The sequence below is a fragment of the Carassius gibelio genome, chromosome A21 (assembly GCF_023724105.1).
Source record: "Carassius gibelio isolate Cgi1373 ecotype wild population from Czech Republic chromosome A21, carGib1.2-hapl.c, whole genome shotgun sequence".
NCBI classification, from domain to species: domain Eukaryota; kingdom Metazoa; phylum Chordata; class Actinopteri; order Cypriniformes; family Cyprinidae; genus Carassius; species Carassius gibelio.
The window spans coordinates 10,533,581-10,551,794 of NC_068391.1; the positions used below are offsets into that span (position 1 = coordinate 10,533,581).

Here is an 18,214-nt window from a genome sequence, read left to right on the forward strand (position 1 = left end):
TGACATGTACTATTTTTGGCTCATTAAAAATTAATCTTGCTGTCGCGTTCTGAATTAATTGTAAAGGTTTGATAGAATTGGCTGGAAGACCTGCCAAGAGAGCATTGCAATAGTCCATTCTGGACAGAACAAGAGCTTGAACAAGGAGTTGTGCAGCATGTTCCAAAAGAAAGGGCTTGATCTTCTTGATGTTGAATAAAGCAAATCTGCAGGATCGGACAGTTTTAGCAATGTGGTCTGAGAAAGTCAGCTGATCATCAATCATAACTCCAAGGCTTCTAGCTGTTTTTGAAGGAGTTATGGTTGATGTGCCTAACTTGATGCTGAAATTGTGATGAAACGATGGGTTTGCTGGAATCGCAAGCAGTTCTATCTTTGCAATGATGAGTTGAAGGTGATGGTCCATCATCCAGGAAGAAATGTCTGTTAGACAAGCTGAGATGCGAATAGCTACCGTCGGATCATCAGGATGGAATGAGAGGTAGTGTTGAGTGTATAGTTAAATGTTAAGTTTAAATATTATATAAATATTATTATAGTTAAATGCTAAATGTTTAGTTCATTTCACTTTGAAAGGGTCAAGAAATGTACAAAAAACAAAGTATCATCACAAAATGTTACCACAGGCAAGTTTTTCCAATGAGCCTGGTTAGAAAAAACAACATTTCATCATGTTTATATCCATAGTGGAGTATTCAAGCTTGTAGTTCTCCCAAAATCAGTGCAAAAAATGCAAATCCTTTGGAATCATAATAACACATCAAGCCATAACCACTAACCAGCAGCAGAGCAAAGATCAAAAAAAATATCTATGACTGCCATCCTCCACTGCCAGCTGCAGAAAGTGATCAAGCCAAAGAAAGACGTTAGAAACTACACACAGGGTGAAAATGTCACTGTTAACCAAAGAGCACAGGCTCATAGAAGACACACAGCTCATCTCCCCACCCACAGAGAGACAGCTGCTTGATGAGGAGGTCACTGAAACACGACTGCCCTTCATGCTCCGGCAAAAAAGCTGGGCCGGTCATCTTAGAGATTAATACTGGGGAGAACTGTAGTCAGTGATCGCTGACTGACTGTTTGTGTCTCTCTTATGTTAGCAACAGCACAATCACAACCCACACACACACACAAAAAAACAAAGCTTGCCTCTCTATTATTGCTTGGGCCTAATCCTCTTTTGCAACAGAGGGACAGATGAATGAATCCCAGGTCTCTAAAGCATTGACACTTCATCGACCCCCTCTTCAAAAGTCACAAAATTCTAAATCGATCTATGTCGGCTATTAAATCTCCCTGTGATCCTTAATTTCAGAAAAAAACGTCTATTTTTGTTCTTCTGCACAGAGCAGAAAATAATTCTGGCAGCGCTCTGTTTTCAGCTTCTGATGGTGCAAAGACAGCTCTTGATCTTGATCCTGCAGGCAGGGTACAATAAGAAAAAAAACATTTTTGTGGAGATGTGCAATATGCATTAGGGTAGTCGAGTACTTGTTATAGACTAAGATAAAAATTACATTCAAATTTAAGACTGTCGTAGACACCAATGAAAAATAAAATCTACATTTGGAATCAAACTGGTCACAAATCTAGACTGCCGTTCATATGTTTGGGGTCAGATAAGGATTTTTTTATATTTATAAAAACAGTAATACTGTAAAATGTTATTTCAATTAAAAGTAACTGGTTTCTATTTTAATATACAAATATTTTACATTTATGCCTGTGATGGTAAAAGTTGAATTTTCTACAGCCATCACTTCAGTCTTCAGTGTCACGTGATCCTCCAGAAATCATTGTGAGATGCTGATTTGTGCTGCTTAAATCTTTCTGTGAAAACCATGACATTCCTTCCAGGATTTTTTGATAAAGTTTGAAATAATGAAATTGTAATCATTTTTAACATCATAAATGTCTTTACTGTCATTCTTTATGTATCTATTAATGTATCCTTGCTGAATTGAAGTACTCGTAACAAAAATAGTACTAATTTCTAAGTTGAAAAAACAACAACCTTTCTAAAAGTGGAGTCCATATGTAAAACTTGTCATTATGTAAGAGTGTAAAGAGTGACATTAGAATCAGGACCGGTGCAGAAGGTGATCTCACTCTCCACGTACACCCCTACGCTGACAGACTCTCACAAGCACAGATGAAAGGGTCTATATAAAGAGGTCATTCATTATTCAACCCCGCTCCAAAGCAGTGTGACCTGGAGTGCCAAAGTGGAGAAATCTCTACTCCTCCAACCAAAGATCATGCATGTTTTTCATAGGTTATTCATGAAAAAAAGAACCTGGCTAAGACTTCTTAATGTGTACAATGTATTGATGCCTTAATGGTCTTGTGGGTGGAACACAGATTCCATGCCACCAGCATTACAACATTATCAATAAAATCATGTTACATGGATCTTAATTGCAGACACACCGCCGGCCCAATCCATTCTGTCTTGATAAGAGCGAGCACTCAGGGGGCCGGGTAGCAGTGACTTAAGCTCTAGAGAAACACAGAGATTGAAAGTGTTGAAAGGATCGTGTTTAACACCACTAATGCATCAATTCCCACATCACCTTGTAGTGCTTTTATCGATCACAGAAGAAGACAGTCAAGACAAGTCAAAGAAGAATTAGAAAGAAAATATTTATTTAGGGCTGCAACTAACGATTATTTTGATAATCGATTAATCTGTCGATTATTTTTACGATTAATCGATTAATCGGTTTATGTACTTATATTTTAGTTTTTTCCATTTTTTCCCCAAGTAAATTATTAATAAAGGGTCTTTATCATTCAGCATAGATTTTTAAGAGATTTTAACCATTTTGCATTGTCATATCCTCATCAAAAATATACCTGGAGTTGTTTTATGTTAGTAATCCTTTGTCGAACTCTTCTGCAATCAAAACACTGACCCATACTCTAGCAAAATTCACAAGGAGATTTCAAATATTGTTTTCACCATGGCAGTCCTTAGAGCTCCTAAAGTAGTTTAACATCCCAAACAAAGCTTAAGGAATCTTTGAGAACATATGTTCACGAAGTATAAGGATAAAACAGAATAAAATTGCAGTGCATTGTATTTTATTATTTACTGGGAAAAAGCTTTATAGCTTATGCTGTGAAATTGTAAACAATCCTTCGAAAAAAAGTGCCAATGGCATGAAACCTGAATGGAACTCACAATTTAAAGTAAAATCCATCAGAAGGTTGTCCAGAAAAAAAAAAATGGGACACACACAAAAAACCTGCTGTGTGAAAAAGAGCAGTGAATACTTAGAAAAGAAGTGCATTTTACCTCTCTCATTCAGTCATAATTAGGCTGCAAGTCTGAATTATGAACTGGTAAACGACAAACTGATCACATAACATTTTGTAAAGCTTTAAATGTTAACTGTTAAAAAGCAATGTTATCAGCTTTTACGACTAAACATTTGCAAACAACCTTGTACTGGAGAATCTGCACAAATAAAATTCTTATGGGCCGTTCACATATCGCACCTAAAAACGCGTGGAAAACGCTAGTCGCGTCGCTTTCTCCTTCTTTCCAAAGCGCTCGGGCAGAAGCGCCCCTGAGGCGTCTGCCTTTGCTAAGCAACCATGACGTGCTCTCTCCATGACGTGCCCTATCCATGAAGACCCGGAAATTTCAGCAAAGGATAAATGGATGCGGTGTGGACGCGCCTGGAAAAACGGGCGCATCGCACCGCGTGCGTGTCGCGAACGCGTCGCTTCCATTATGAGAGTGCATACTGCGCGCCTACATAGGAAATAACGAACTTGAGCACGCAAAAGACACGATATGTGAACGGCCCCTTAAACAGTTCAGTAGTGCAGAGTTTACAGGTTACTCTTCATTTTAAAGGCTCAAAGTAAAGTACTCCCACTTCCCGCTGAATGCTGCAGAGACGCTGTTCGGGAAGCACGTGACATAAAACGAGGCCAGCTATTGGCTATTCGCTACTTCACCTGCTGTACTGGCTGAGTAAAACCTCCGGTGGCTCATTACTGCCACACTTTGGTCACCGCAGATTTGAAATATGCACGAAATGAGCCGCTTATGGCAAATAAAATTTATTTAGCGACGAATCGATTACTAAATTAGTTGACAACTATTTTAATAATCGATTTTAATCGATTAAATCGATTCGTTGTTTCAGCTCTATATTTATTTATATAAATTATTTTCATTTAGTGAGATTATCATTAGCCTCTGATGTTAGTGGTTCCTGGTTCGGGACTGGCATGAGTTTAGGGCCCTGGAGAGTGCCGATTTTTCCAGACCAGTGGTTTCAGATTTGGCGCGGGATCCGACACCAGCACCCTAATGATGGAAAAGGGGTTTTGGCTGACAATTTGGTAATAGAGATTTTTCCCCCATGTCATCAATATGAAACGTTTTTTTAGTTGTTCAATTCTAGCATGTGATAATACAAACCACCACTGCAAGTGTTCATCACACAGTGTTTTTTTAGAGGATCTTAAGTATAGCAAGAAATAGAAATCCACCTATTCATCTATTTTCTAAATGCATGTTATTGTCACAATCAGATCTGCCTCCATTCAATCAATGGCTAATGGACTGACCAAAGTCCCTGCCTTACATTTTTGTCCTTATGATAATTCAATTCACTCAATTGTATGACACAATACAAAAAAAAAAAGATCTGTTGCTACTTTCATTCCATCTAGAGGTCAGCCTCTGCAACCTCAACCTTGCTACAATGAATTAAATATCAGTTTAACATCGAAATTATGAGACTGTTGCATTATTTTGTTATACAAGTACAGAAAGGTCAAGCCCTTTGTGAAACACAAGCATTGTCATTACTGACAGTTGATACATTCAAAACATACTTGTTGATCTTATGTTAGATAATACTTTTGGAAACCTAATTGTCTTCAGAAAAACATGGAATTTGTACCTCAAGCTCAGTAATGGGACACCCAAGCGTACTCTATTCATAGAAAGTACAATGTTATCTATACAAAAAGTCTAGATACTGATATCACCCGACTGAAATAACACAACGGGTGGAGAAAATTTGCGTTTAACAAAGGAAAAGGCCTGGGAGAAAATTTAAAGTCCAAGTTATTAACCAACCAATTAGATTCAGGGATAAAAATGGAACACGGTGACAGAGACCGAGAGAGAAGCAATTAGGACGACATGAATGAGATGGAGCGAAGAGCAGTTTGAGAGAGGTAGAGGGAAGGAGGGAGGGTGGGACACACAGAGTGAAATGCCAGGGCTAATCCCCAGCTCCTGTGTGGTATTTTAACTGTTATTCTTTCCTCCTCTCTCTCCTCATTCCCCTGCCGCCATCACTTACTGCAGTGCAGAGAACGACAACACCATGTCTGGACAAACCTGAGGACAGGAGACGCAGTGGCTGACCCTGCTGGACACAAGGTCTTTAGTGTCAGCAGGGCGTCTGGCCAGACATTTGTTTACTTTAAATGAACTGGATGTATAGAAGTCACAAAATACAAAGAATAAGCCAAGTCCCAACCTTTGCTCCTAGATTAATAAAAATACAAACCAAAGATAGTTACAAAGTGGATCTTTAAAACATCCCATCTCAGTCCAAACGTTTACTGTAACAATTAACTACGTAACGGACAAAAACGACAATTTTTGTAATGCCCTAGACACAACAAAAGCTGGAAAATGATGGAATTGCTTTGAGTGAGTGCGTGAGTGAGTGATCGATTCGGGCGCGAGGACACCGTCTCATGATACCGCCCCACTGTGCACGAGCCGGAGTGCTGTGTTGTGGTCTGACCTCTGGCTGAATGTGTCCCCTACAGCTGCAGAATGATACACAGCTGAAGCCCGTTGCTAAAAGAAGGCAACTGTGGTCGTGACAGGTGTGCTCGGGACAAAATGATTTTAACTGTCAACGAGAACGATGTCGGTTGAAAAATCCTTTTTAAAATTAACTGCAAGGTTGCAGGTATGATCAGCTTAGACCAGCTAGAAACCAGGTAACAATTTTAAATTGGATGTTTCAGCAGAGATGTCATTAGCCAGCAAAATGCAAAACCAAATAAGCGTCTATCAAATGGAAATGTCAAACTTAGGTCACTTGAAATACTACTGGTTTAGTTACAAGGAACTGGCAATTACTAATCTGATGTGTGACAAACTTCCAAGTAAAATTAACTTTCAGTCAACAAACGAAGCAAATAACATCGATTCTTCTTTTCCAGATATGAGCACAATTGCACGCAACAAAAAAAAAACAAAAAAAAAAAAAACGAGCGCAACATTTGGCATGGATTAACGTTACCAGCTGGCAAACAATGACTAGCATTCCACTGCCAACATAAATGTCAAGGGGTTACTTCGAGTATCCAACTATTCTTTAAAGATATGAAGTTATAAATAAATAAATAACTATACAAAAGAAAAACAGCGACTGTTTGTTTCTCATTTTCTGCTAGGATGTTTCCATGGCAGCTGAATCTCAGTCCTCGTGCGAGATTCCTGCGTTCACACAATCGGCGTTGTTTGAAAGAAATAACAGATTGAAGACAAAAAAAGGCTAGATTTGGGTTCCATTAGAAATATGTCGCAGTTATCCAAAATGAAATCAGCAAAATCTAAGTTTTAGAAACTTTTCGTGGCACAAACGACTTTGCACGGTGACGTTCTGAAGGACTGTCCTCGAGTCTGGACGGCATCGGGTTCACGCGCTCGACACTTTCCACGGACCGCTGGATTCCCCCAAACTTTGCCGAGGGTTCGCGCGCTCACGACACAGCAAGTAAGATATGATAGAACCTACCTGACACAAATGACAGCACGAGCAGGACTCTAACATTCAGTCCCGGGTGAATCGGGTTATTCCTGAGATAGTGGGCAGTCATTGTCAGCACCATATCACCGCCCGTGCTCTCGCTTCTCTCGCTCCCCGAAACTCTGAAAGCTCCTCGGCAACAACTCCATCGGGAAAGCTGCGTCTGGACCGTACCACTCTGCCTCCCAGTTATGGGGGAGTGCAGTCTCACGTGAAGCGCAGTCCATGCAAACCATTATTTATCTACTTGAGTTGATGGACAAAAGTAGCTGGCGGTTCATCAAGACAAGTTATTTACATACATCGCACACACAGAGTCCAAGAAGATCATTTTCATTGCTCATTTTCTAAAACATCAAATGTTTTGTTATATTTGTTAAAGGGGTCACATGACGTTACTAAGAAGAACATTATTTTGTATATTTGGTGTAGGCTAATGCAATGTGTTTATGCGGTTTAAGGTAGGAAAAAAAACTCATTATTTATTAAAAACACACATTATTTTCCACATAATGTGCATTATTGTTGCTCCTCTGTGCCCCGCCTTTCTGAAATATAGATTTTTACAAAGCTCATCTTTCTGAAAATCAAGGTGTAGGCTGATTGGCCAGCTATCCAGTGTGTTGTGATTGGCTGAATTCCTCAAGTGTGTGATGGAAATGTTACGCCCCTTACAATACTTTGATACTGTCTTTTTATGCATTGTGTTATGTATCGTGCCACCTAAACATAAAACCATGTCTGCATTTGTGATCGGAGAAATGACAAATAAGTGTTACTCTACACTGCTCAAAACTCGTGTTTGAATCATCATTGGCAAATTCTTAAAATATGAAAACGTACTGACCGATTGTGAGTCAGAAGCGCCAGACTGTCCTTGCAAAGCGGGAATTGCCCCATTTTATAGAAACAGACACCGGCATCTCCCAGGAAACAGTCCTCGTCCTCCGTAAAATGCTCTGCAAACATCTGAATATTTGGGTTGAACTGTTCCGGAACAGTGTTGTAAATACAACTAAACTACTGATTTCTAGTTGTGTTCTCTTTTAGAAGTCCAAACACAGTAGTTTAGCTTTCACATTTTACACACAGCATCTCTACAACATGGTGGTGGCAGCAAAGACTAGAATAAAAGTCACGCCTACTTTCTTTGTGTGAACATTTGGGCGGTGTTATGCAAATCTTCCCACATCATGAAGTAGACATGGTGGCATGTTAGGATGAGCTGTTTCAGGAGGGCGTGGTTGGTCCTTAACTTTTATAAAGAATATCTCTTTGGATTTGAGACTTTAATCTTTGCAACTTTACAGATTTTCTTTATGCACCAAGAGCTTGTAACACTCCAAAGAGAAAGGAACAATTTTAATTGCATCATATGACCCCTTTAACACAAATTCATGTAGGCTACACTGTTATAGCGCCACCTTTTGCTTCATCAGGGTGAAAACGCGTGTAAGCCCGTGAACAGAGTCTGCATGAAATAAAAAAATTCACCCTTTCTATTTTGTAAATTTATGTTATTGGTATTATTGTTATATTCGCAGCCAACAATCTGGAGTTCACATCCATATTTAAACAGTTTACACACATTTTTTTCTTTTTCAATAATCAGTTTTGATAATCGCTTTTTTTGATAATAATTAAGAAAATATCTGTCGCTACTTCCTTTTCTTTGCGATTTTAAGTTTCGAGACAACAAATGACCCTATGCCCGCTGAATTTGTGATGTAAAGAAATAAAACAATTTAAAAAAAGCTGGGTTTTCTATTTAACACTTCTGTTACTTAGTGGAGGGATTTACATTGTAAATTGTCACTCTATTTGTCCAGTCCAACAAACGGGTGCTAATTTTCTGTTAGCATTAATCCCCCTGTACCTTCTGCTAATCCCCCCATCCCCCTTTTTAAGATTTCATCTAGAGTCCAATCTGTGCTTTTTTTTTTGGGCCATATATAAATAAGATAATCCTAATTGGGCCATATATAACAAGCTAATCCTACCAAACAACAAATGCACTGGGCGGTTAATAGATCCACCCCATTTATGCCAGATCATCAATTTGTTGAATTTGCGTCTTGCTTCAATCCGACCAGGATATGCTTTTGCTCAATCATTCATCTAAATGGTAGGAGCTAGAAAGCAAAGAAAGAAGTGTAGCTAGCTATGCTACCCTACTGTTACTTTGATTTATTGGACAGAGAAATTAATATTTTATCTCCAGGGCATTGTAGATCACAGCATGCAAGGAAAGAACTAAAAAAAAAAGAGGTTGATAACTGAAAACAAAAATAAAAGGGTGTCTTTACTGTACATTTGGCCTTTAAGATGTTGTTGAACTATTTCCCAGGAGTTTCAATGCACTGTCAACAAAGTCAGCTCACTCTGTTTCTGATATCTCCTCCATGAAAACAGCACATCAAAGACAATGATCCCCAGACTCTCCCACAACCCCTCTGAATGGAGCAGTGCACCTCATTCTTTGAGGATCTGTTTCTTTCAGCATAAATGAACCAAACATCTTCTGATCAACAGTCTCACAGAGAGACTCCATCCATTCAGCAGAGGTTTTGTTCATCTGCACGCAAAAGTTTTGGGTTACAAAGACTCATCATCATCATTCCTCCAGCTAAACCATGAATCCCTTATTGTAGTTTATTTATTTTTTGCTGTTTGTTAACTCTCTCTCTCTTTCTGATCATTAGACACAGGCATGTTTAGGTTTTCAATGTGAGGGATGCCTAATGGAATATAATATTCTGGGGAGACTCCAGAAATTTATGAATATCTTTATTCAGTTTTTTTCTTTAACTGCTATAACGTGTGCCAGTGTTTCACCTTACTGTTTGGACTGGATTTAATTTAAAGTAAATTTTCCTGCTAACTCATTCTTTCACCATTTGTTAATTTGGAAAAGGTAAAAAAAAAGTGAAAGAAAACTGGGCACTCGTTCTCACCTGGCAGTGAGAGAGGGGCTATTTATGAGGTACTCCAAGTGATTAAAAATTCAATAAGGACTTACTCACAGGGTGAATGACAATTTTATGATTATGAATAACTTATTTCTGATGTACATCCCACAGTTATTCCTAATGTGTGACAAGGGAACAAATAAAGTTTCTTTTTTTCCTTTAGAGTGTTTTGGTCCAATTAAAGTCAATCTCGAGGAAAATACTTATGTTATACTGTATATATGCAATAATGTGCACACACACACACACACACACACACAATTGTTAAACTAGTAATTCCTGTAGATTTGCCTATATTTGTTTTTTACTTTATTAAGGCATTAAGATATAAACATCAGAGAATCACAAAAATGGCCACCGTTTTATCCAACTTAGAGATATTTGATTTGTATTTGAAACCATTATGACCTTTGACCTTTATAAGAATCAAATCATTACATTAGTGTAAATTAAAGCCTAATTTAAAAAAAAGTGTCTAATTTACAAATATTTTTGTGAGATAGCAACTAAAACCTTTATATTAGTCACTAGGCAAGCTTCCCTCAAAGAGGTTTTGTGTCTCCAATAGTGTGAAGCCATGGTAACATTCAAATGGTAATGTATGCTGAACTCAAGTGATAATGCAGTTGATCTAGTCCTCATCTTGCTCCAGACATTGTCTTGGAACCAGAACAAATGGACATACTTTAGAGCACTTGAAATGCAATTGCTCGAACCTGTTGTTTCAAACTCTGCAAAGTGTTTTTGTAATTTATCAAGCATTACGTGCCTGAAAGATTTTCCTCAATTTAAACACTAATGTTTAGTATATTTTACCTCCTAAAAATGCTATTTTTCACCCTTGCATTTTGGAAAACCGGGAAGCGCACTGAGGGTGTTGCCTGCTCCAGGAATGTTGCATGAGTCCTCAAGGACCCTTAAAAGAGGAGGTTTGGTACACTCTCTTTTGTACCAACACGTCCTGACTTAACTCATTGCACAGCACACTATAGTTTATTCAAGTAAATACACTACAGTATTTCATAAAGCTGCAGTTTTAAACATTTCCTAGACAAGTAACATAGAGCAGACCCCCTTGGAAAATAAATCATCTGTCTAATTTCATCATATAGCATGCCAGTAACCAGCACTTATGCACACAAGAGTTGCAGGGAATGAAGGGTGTCTGATGCCGGCTGGAAGGATCGAGGAGCTGTTTATGCATTTCTGCTCTCAGTCTCATTTTTGTGTTCAACCTCATCACTCAAAGTGAAGCATTCTTTTTATTCTCATTCTTTTATTTTGGATTCAATATACAAGTCTTTTGCTTTATAAATACCGAGTGCAAGATCAAAAACAAAATGTTTGCTTTCAGGGCCGACTATGGGTTTTCCTTTGATTAGTCCAGCAAACCGCAAATTACTTCAGTATTCAGTCAACACTGGGATGCTAGTGAAGTTCTGAAGTGGGATCCAGTGTTTAAATCCATGCAGTCATAGATGAATTTCCATCACAATGGTCGCAGAGGGCAGTCATTGATAGGATAAAACCAAACCGAGTTACATAAACCGTTTACTTTGTCCATTTAGCAAGCGGTTTCCCATGAAGAATTTTCAGAATGATGACTTGGAAGGAACAGTGTTTTTGACTCTTCTATTGTCTTCCTGTCATTTTGAACAATGTTTGGTAAAGCATACACTATAAATACCACATTCTTTTTGACACTGGAACCAGGTTTTGCCACAATGTCCAGAATAGCTAAACAAACAGAATAAATGCTCATTTTCAGTTTAGTTTTTAAAAATACAATTGCTTTTATTAAAACTACTTTAGAAAGTGTTACATCTGTGGTCTTTATGGGCCATATTTGATCTATATTTGAAAGCATATGACCTTTCATCTTTGGCCTTTTAGCATGTTTTTAATGTATTGATCATATAATCTATTTGTACTACATTTTTGTTTTTATTGAATTGAATATTCCAGAAAAGCTGGGATGTTTTTGTTAAAAAGTTATTTGTTCATTCTCTTTAAACTATTTAACTGTCTTTTTGACTATTTGAGATGAGCTCTGTCCCAGAGAACCCCGCGGCATCACTGCATAGAATTCTTCTAAAACAGAGATTCAAGTTGCATTTCTTGATGAAGCAGCAGACAAAGTGACAGTGGTTTTCCTAAGTACTCCTGAGCTCATGTGGCTATATTTTAAACACTGCAGGATGACAGTTTCTTATTCAATGCCATCGGAGGGCTCAAAGTTCATGCACATTCACCTTTTCCTACCTTGCCCTATGTGTCCTGAGATTTCTCTGGGTTTCCCTGAATCTTTTCACAAAACTATGTATGGTAGTTGGGAAAGGACCTAAATTCTTAAGAAATGTCACTTTTGATTGGTTTGATGCTTCTCTCATGAAATTTGGCACAAAGTGACAAGCCATGATCCAGTTTCACCTTATATACCCAAACACGATGTCCTCACCTATTGCCAGTTCACCTGCTTACTGTGAACTATTTCAAAACAGTTTCATTTTCATTTTCAGTTCCCACCAAAATCTAATTTTGTTTATATTTACAAAACGCTGGAAACCTTTTCTTTGTACTTCTGTCAGATACATAAAATGTTAAAGAGAATAAATCAGACTCTTGATTTTATTGCATTTTACAAAACTTTTATGGAATTGGGGTTATAAGTCTAGAAGGGATGACAGATCACATCTGATTAGATGGTTTAAAAAAGGATTAGAATAAAATATACATATCTAGTTGTGAATTTTATAGTATTTTCTAAACATCAGTTGAAATTGTAGCTCTAAAAAAAGGTAAATAAAAAATAATAAAATGTCAATGCTCAAATTGTCTCTGCATCAATATGCGAGTGAATAATCGAATAGTGAATAGAACACATAGGAAACAACCATTCACGTCAATAGAAGTGATAGTTTCATGCCAACTATAATTTGTCCTATGGCCCCACCTTCTGGTTGTTCAATCATCAGTCGAGATGTTTTTCTTATCCACTGTTTGTTAAATCCGGACATATAGTACTGTAAAAATTCTATAAATTTAATTATTGAAACTTGGTCAAAAAAAAAAAAAAAAAAAAAAGGAAAGGAAAGATATAATATATAAATATAATATATAAATACAATTAACAAAAATGTTGATAGCAAGTTGTGATTGATCTTTGCGTGTGTAAAATTTACCTTGTAAGCCATGAGATCAGAAAGGATCAGAAACCTTGGCTCTTGAGGGCCGACTGAAATACTGATAAGTTCAACTGCCAAAAAGGCAGTTAAGACCTCTACTGACAAGATGGATCCGCTGCTAATGAGCCCTTCAGCCCATAAACAACAGTTGGAGATAAGAGGAGATAGAGGAGACTGTTTGGAAGGCTGGCTCTGAAAAACCAGACTGACGAGAGACTGTTTATTAAAAAAATTCATGAGAAATCACAAAGGTAGCATCTGTCTGGAATTATGAATCAAACACATTGTCAATATAGAGCAAAATAGAAGATTCTGGTTTGAATTTAAATCTATTTAATTACATTGTAATTGCATTTGAAAATCACAAGCAAATGTTAAGCCCCTGATCTAGAATGTATTTATCTACCAATTCCCTTTTCCTACCCTCATAGTTTTGTATTTGCTACTTAATTTATATAAATTCTCCTGGCTGCACCATAGAGTCTCCCACATTTCACAGCATTTGCCCTATTAATCAAACAAAAATACAATTAAGTGCTTCAGTAGTGGTAGTACAGGTCTTTGTATCAGAGTGCTTAAGATACTTTAAAGCTGTATTGTAGGTCTCTGTGTAGTCCTCTCGTAAATATGCATCTGGGACATCTTCATCCTTTACTGCACTGCTGAGAGCATTTTAAAGCCTCTCACTTTCCTCAGCCTCAGAGTCTTTGAGTTGTCTCTCAGTTATCAGCATCATCTGTTGTAATTCTTCCACCTGAGACTTTGCGAGCTCTACACTGTCCTTTGTGGTCACAGAAGCTTGGTCAGCCCCTGGAGAGGACAAGCAAAGTTGAGCTATTTCGACTTAAGGCTAAAAGGGCAATTCAACAAATTACCACCAAGTGCCAGTAGGTGCCAAATTTCAATAGAGCTCTACAATAAATCACACTTATTTCTTAGTAATATGATGTAAAATAATTTGTCTTGTATCTCTATAATAACTGGCAATAAAACCTTTTATTGACATGCACTGTGGTGACATTTTGTTCTTTACTCATCTTTATATTTTATGATTATATAAAAGATGCAGCTTTTTAACCTCATATTAATTGAGACTACATAGTATATTTGTACTTTTAAGAAGTCATTTGTCACACCACACAGGGTCAATAAAAATGCACAAGAACATGCAAAAGGTGAAAATGGTGACCAAATACAGCAAATTACAAACATTCATATAATATATGTATATATATATATATATATATATATATATATATATATATATATATATATATATATATATATATATATATATATATATTATATCATGTGACATTGAAGACTGGAGTAATGGCAGCAGAAAATTTAGCTTTCTCATCACATGAATAAATAAGAAAAATATATTTAAATAAATAAGTTATTCTAAATTGTTATAATATTTGAATCACATAAATGCAGCCTTACATAAATATAGACTGTATATATATATATATATATATATATATATATATATATATATATATATATATATATATATATATATATATGAGACTTTTACAGACACACACACACACACACATATGTATATATATATGTGTGTGTGTGTGTGTGTGTGTGTGTGTGTGTGTGTGTGTGTGTGTGTGTGTGTGTGTGTGTGTGTAAAAGTCTCACATGCTTACTAAGGCTGCATTTATGTGATTAAAATATTATAACAATACAAATTATACAATAAATACCAACCCCACATTTACATAGTAAATTATAATATAATATAAACATCGTTTGATTTTTTTTTATTAACTAAAAATCTTGATGTTCATAAAAACATTAAAGATAACATTACTGTTTTTTATCAAAGAAATGTAGCCTTAGTGAGCATATAAGACTTCTTTAAAAAATATAAAAAATTTAAATAACCCAAACTTATAATATAACATAATATAATAAAATATAATATAATATAAAAAGTGTTAAATGTCTGTTCCAGAAAATGAAAGCTACCAGCATTGAAAGCTGCCTTTGCTGCCAGCTCTGCGAGATTGATTGCCGTCTTCCAGCAGGATTCAAATTTTTTGCAATCCTTTCTCCTGTCAATTACCTAATAAAAAAATAAACAACAACAACAACAACTTTGCAATCAGTCTGGTTAAAAAGAAGATATAAAGAAGATAGCATTACTTCTAATTTGAACGCTTGTGACAATAACTCAAGTCATTACCTCCTGACGATTCCTAAGAATGAGCTGCCAGATTTTATCCTCATCCACAGATGATAATCTGTCGATGGAATCCTCATAGTGCTTTTGTAATGTTACAAGTTTCCTCATAGCCTAGAGAAGACAAGTATGTTGGATGCTGTTTTTGTGATTTTTTAAATCAAGAAAATGAAAGCAACTGTTCTAATTGTTTTGATTACCTTAACATAATTTGATATGGAATCAAGCAGTACTAAAGTCGTTTGTGAGAGGTACGTTTTAGCACTGTTTGTGATCAGAAATGATGCTCTCAGAACCCGATCTTCATTAGACAGATTGTCTGGTTTCTAAACAAGATAAAGAGAAAAGAGTGGTTAAGAGGTTTGTCAGATACCAGTTTAGTTGAAATGAAGTTCTACATGGTGAATTGTAACATCACTAAATAGTGAAGACTGAACTCAAAAATATTAATTAGCTCATGCTATTTTATTACCAAATAAAGAATTCAATATTTTTATAAACTGCTTGTTTTCAATTAGCAAAGGTTTTGCATTTCTTTTTGGAATTGATTGTTTGTAATGCCTCATATGAGCTTAAGTACCTCAGTTTATGAGTGAACACTGCCAATATTATCCACAAAAAATACCACAAAAATACCTTTTTCATTAAAAAATAATGTGTATAAACTCAATCAAACAATCAATCCCAAAAAGAAATACAAAATGCTATACAGAAAGAAAACAAGTTGACAAAAAGGTTAGATCTGAGATTTGGTGATAATAAAGTATATATAAGCAATTTTTAAAGGCTGCTTAAATTAAATTGGGTAAATGACTCTCAGCACAGCCCAAATGTTAATAAATGTCAAACCTGAAATGTCAATAGTTTAACTTCAAGATATGATTAGAAAATAAAATGCATTAATTTTTAATTATTTTATGTGTAAATAAACAAACTCAATGAATTGAATATAATTATAGTGAAATATACGTGAAGAATAAAAATTATATCATTAACGATTATATATTTTGAACTCTGCATTTGTGTACTATATATAAGCAGCAATAACAATAAAACAGTCCATATTCCAATCAGACCTGGATGAAAGGAACAGCACACAGACCACCTGTGACACTCAAAGTCTTCCAGTTGTTTCTGAGGAGAGTGGGCAGCACAGCCAGTCTGCGGCTCCTCTGACTGAAGCTTCTGCTCATCAAAGAAGATGCCCAGCTACACAAAACACAGAGCGACAAAGCTCATATCAGGAACAACCAACGATGTATAATTCAGTCACTCAGTACAAAGACGACACGTCATATTCATAACAGTTTAAACACATGAGGCTAAAATGAAACGAAAAGTAAGCTCCGTAAAATGAAGCTAAAACAAGAAAGATCGCAAACGAATCAACAGACAGCGACATATTGAAGTATGAGACAATTAATAATAAATACCACCTCAATCCAACAGCAAACAATTTCCTTCTGTACACCGCCATACTTTTTGAGATGAAGAAATGAAAGTTTCCCCCTATCGGTGTAGACTGAGAATTACGCCTTCAGGTCCTGTTTAATAATAATGAGCCTTATGAATATTTAAGAAGATTGAAACGGATTACACACTTAAAAACAATAATACTACTACTACTGCTGCTGCTGCTACTGTTAATGTTTTGTCACAACAAAATAATGCTTTAGGGTTACACCACCATTACAAGATCCATTTCACAGATTTTTTTCATACATCCTATGCTTTTTTCTTTTCTTTCATTTTCTCATGCACTACCTCAACTGCCATAACCAGGTCCGCAAGTAGGCCTATTCTTCTTTCAGCAATTCCATGACATTTTAATCAAAGCCTGTATCCAGTTTTTCCAGTTAGATTTTTTTGGTTTGACCTTATCTGTCCTCCCGTATACGACCTGAATAACATTGCAACATGGCGTTAGGCTACATTATTTATCTTTTTTTATTTGTCTCTTTCAGAATCAAGTAGTTTATGTACATGCAGTTTTATGATTTAGTCTGAATAATAAGCCAAATAGAGATTGTTATTGTAGCATCAATTACTATTAGATACTATTATAGTTTTCGTTAATAATTGATTTTAGTCAGTTCCAGTCATTTTATTGTATTTATTTATAAAAAAATATGTCTACAAAGATATGTCTTCATACTGTACATATTATCCTTTCATTTTTAGTTTTCATTATTGCAGTACTTCAACACAAACTAAACGAAAATGAGGAATGTTTTGGCAACTAGCCAACTTAAGTTTTATTTCAGTTAATGTTTATTTTTAAGTAAAGTTTTTTTTAAAAAATGGTTTTAGTTTCAGTTTTAGTGAATGATAATAACCCTGAAGGAAGACAGGAGTTTATTTAGTTTCGAGGAGTTACCAAATTAATTTACAAACAATCCAAGCCTTCAGAAGAAGTAAATGCCTTCACTGCTCTAAATTATTACTCTGTTTGATGTCCTCTGCTATCACTTATAGCTCAAGTTAATATAGTAATTAATCATCATTAAAAATAGAGAAGTGAGTCTTAGATTAACCTCTCATTAAAAATGTTTTTTTTTTTTTAGTGAAGGATTTAGGCCCTAAGGACTATTAGCTAATCTTTTTCAGTCTTTATGGAAATGCCTATTCCCTAAACAATCATATAAAACAAACACAAAAAGTGAACATAAATAATAAATGTGATCACTAACCTTGAGGTGGAGGGTAGTTCCAGTGTGGCTGTTTGTCTTTATATCCGAGAGCTTTCAAGTCCCAAAAGAAGCAGTTCCTTTTCTAAAAATCACAGAAGGGAAATATACAGCAATGATGCACTTTGAAAATGCTGAAGACATTTCATGAATGTCATCATGTTTTTTGTTGTTGCTCTCATTTTAGATCTTATCAAAACTTTTTGTCAATATTATTCACATTTTTAAAAAGAAACTTAAAAGTCTGTTCAAAGTTTTTACAATTAGCCTACTTAATGAAATACTTTTAAAAGCTCTGAATTCTTTGTTTGATTTTACAAGTAATATATTCTAATGAATGTTCATGTACTGTTAAGGCATTATTTATGAA

The 18,214-nt window shown here is 35.8% G+C and overlaps 2 protein-coding genes across 3 annotated transcripts in view; both read right to left on the reverse strand.

Moving 5' to 3' along the window:
- The window catches only part of LOC127942199 (nectin-3-like protein), a 62,345-nt gene extending 55,340 nt beyond the window's left edge, over window positions 1-7,005 (reverse strand). For both annotated transcript variants that reach the window (XM_052537861.1, XM_052537860.1), the window contains exon 1: window positions 6,795-7,005. In XM_052537861.1, the coding sequence (XP_052393821.1) occupies window positions 6,795-6,888 (94 nt within the window). In that variant the 5' untranslated portion in view covers window positions 6,889-7,005. The remainder of the gene's footprint in view (window positions 1-6,794) is intronic.
- Window positions 7,006-13,137: 6,132 nt separating this feature from the next.
- On the reverse strand, window positions 13,138-17,931 carry LOC127941889 (diablo IAP-binding mitochondrial protein). Its single transcript, XM_052537335.1, has 7 exons — window positions 17,848-17,931; window positions 16,594-16,701; window positions 16,234-16,366; window positions 15,358-15,483; window positions 15,161-15,271; window positions 14,944-15,040; window positions 13,138-13,770 (listed from the first exon to the last, which is right to left on the reverse strand). The coding sequence occupies exons 2-7, from the start codon at window positions 16,632-16,634 to the stop codon at window positions 13,634-13,636; spliced, it is 645 nt and encodes a 214-aa protein (XP_052393295.1). The 5' UTR covers window positions 16,635-16,701; window positions 17,848-17,931; the 3' UTR covers window positions 13,138-13,633.
- Window positions 17,932-18,214: the final 283 nt, after the last annotated feature.

What these genes read in the sequence shown, in the direction of transcription:
- LOC127941889 (XM_052537335.1), bottom strand. Translation starts at nt 16,634, where the DNA reads ATGGCGGTGTACAGAAGGAAATTGTTTGCTGTTGGATTGAG. An exon ending in TTGTTTGCTGTTGGATTGAG is followed by an intron (nt 16,367 to 16,593) that starts GTGGTATTTATT and finishes TGTTTTGTGTAG; the next exon opens with CTGGGCATCTTCTTTGATGA. An exon ending in GTGCTGTTCCTTTCATCCAG is followed by an intron (nt 15,484 to 16,233) that starts GTCTGATTGGAA and finishes TATCTTGTTTAG; the next exon opens with AAACCAGACAATCTGTCTAA.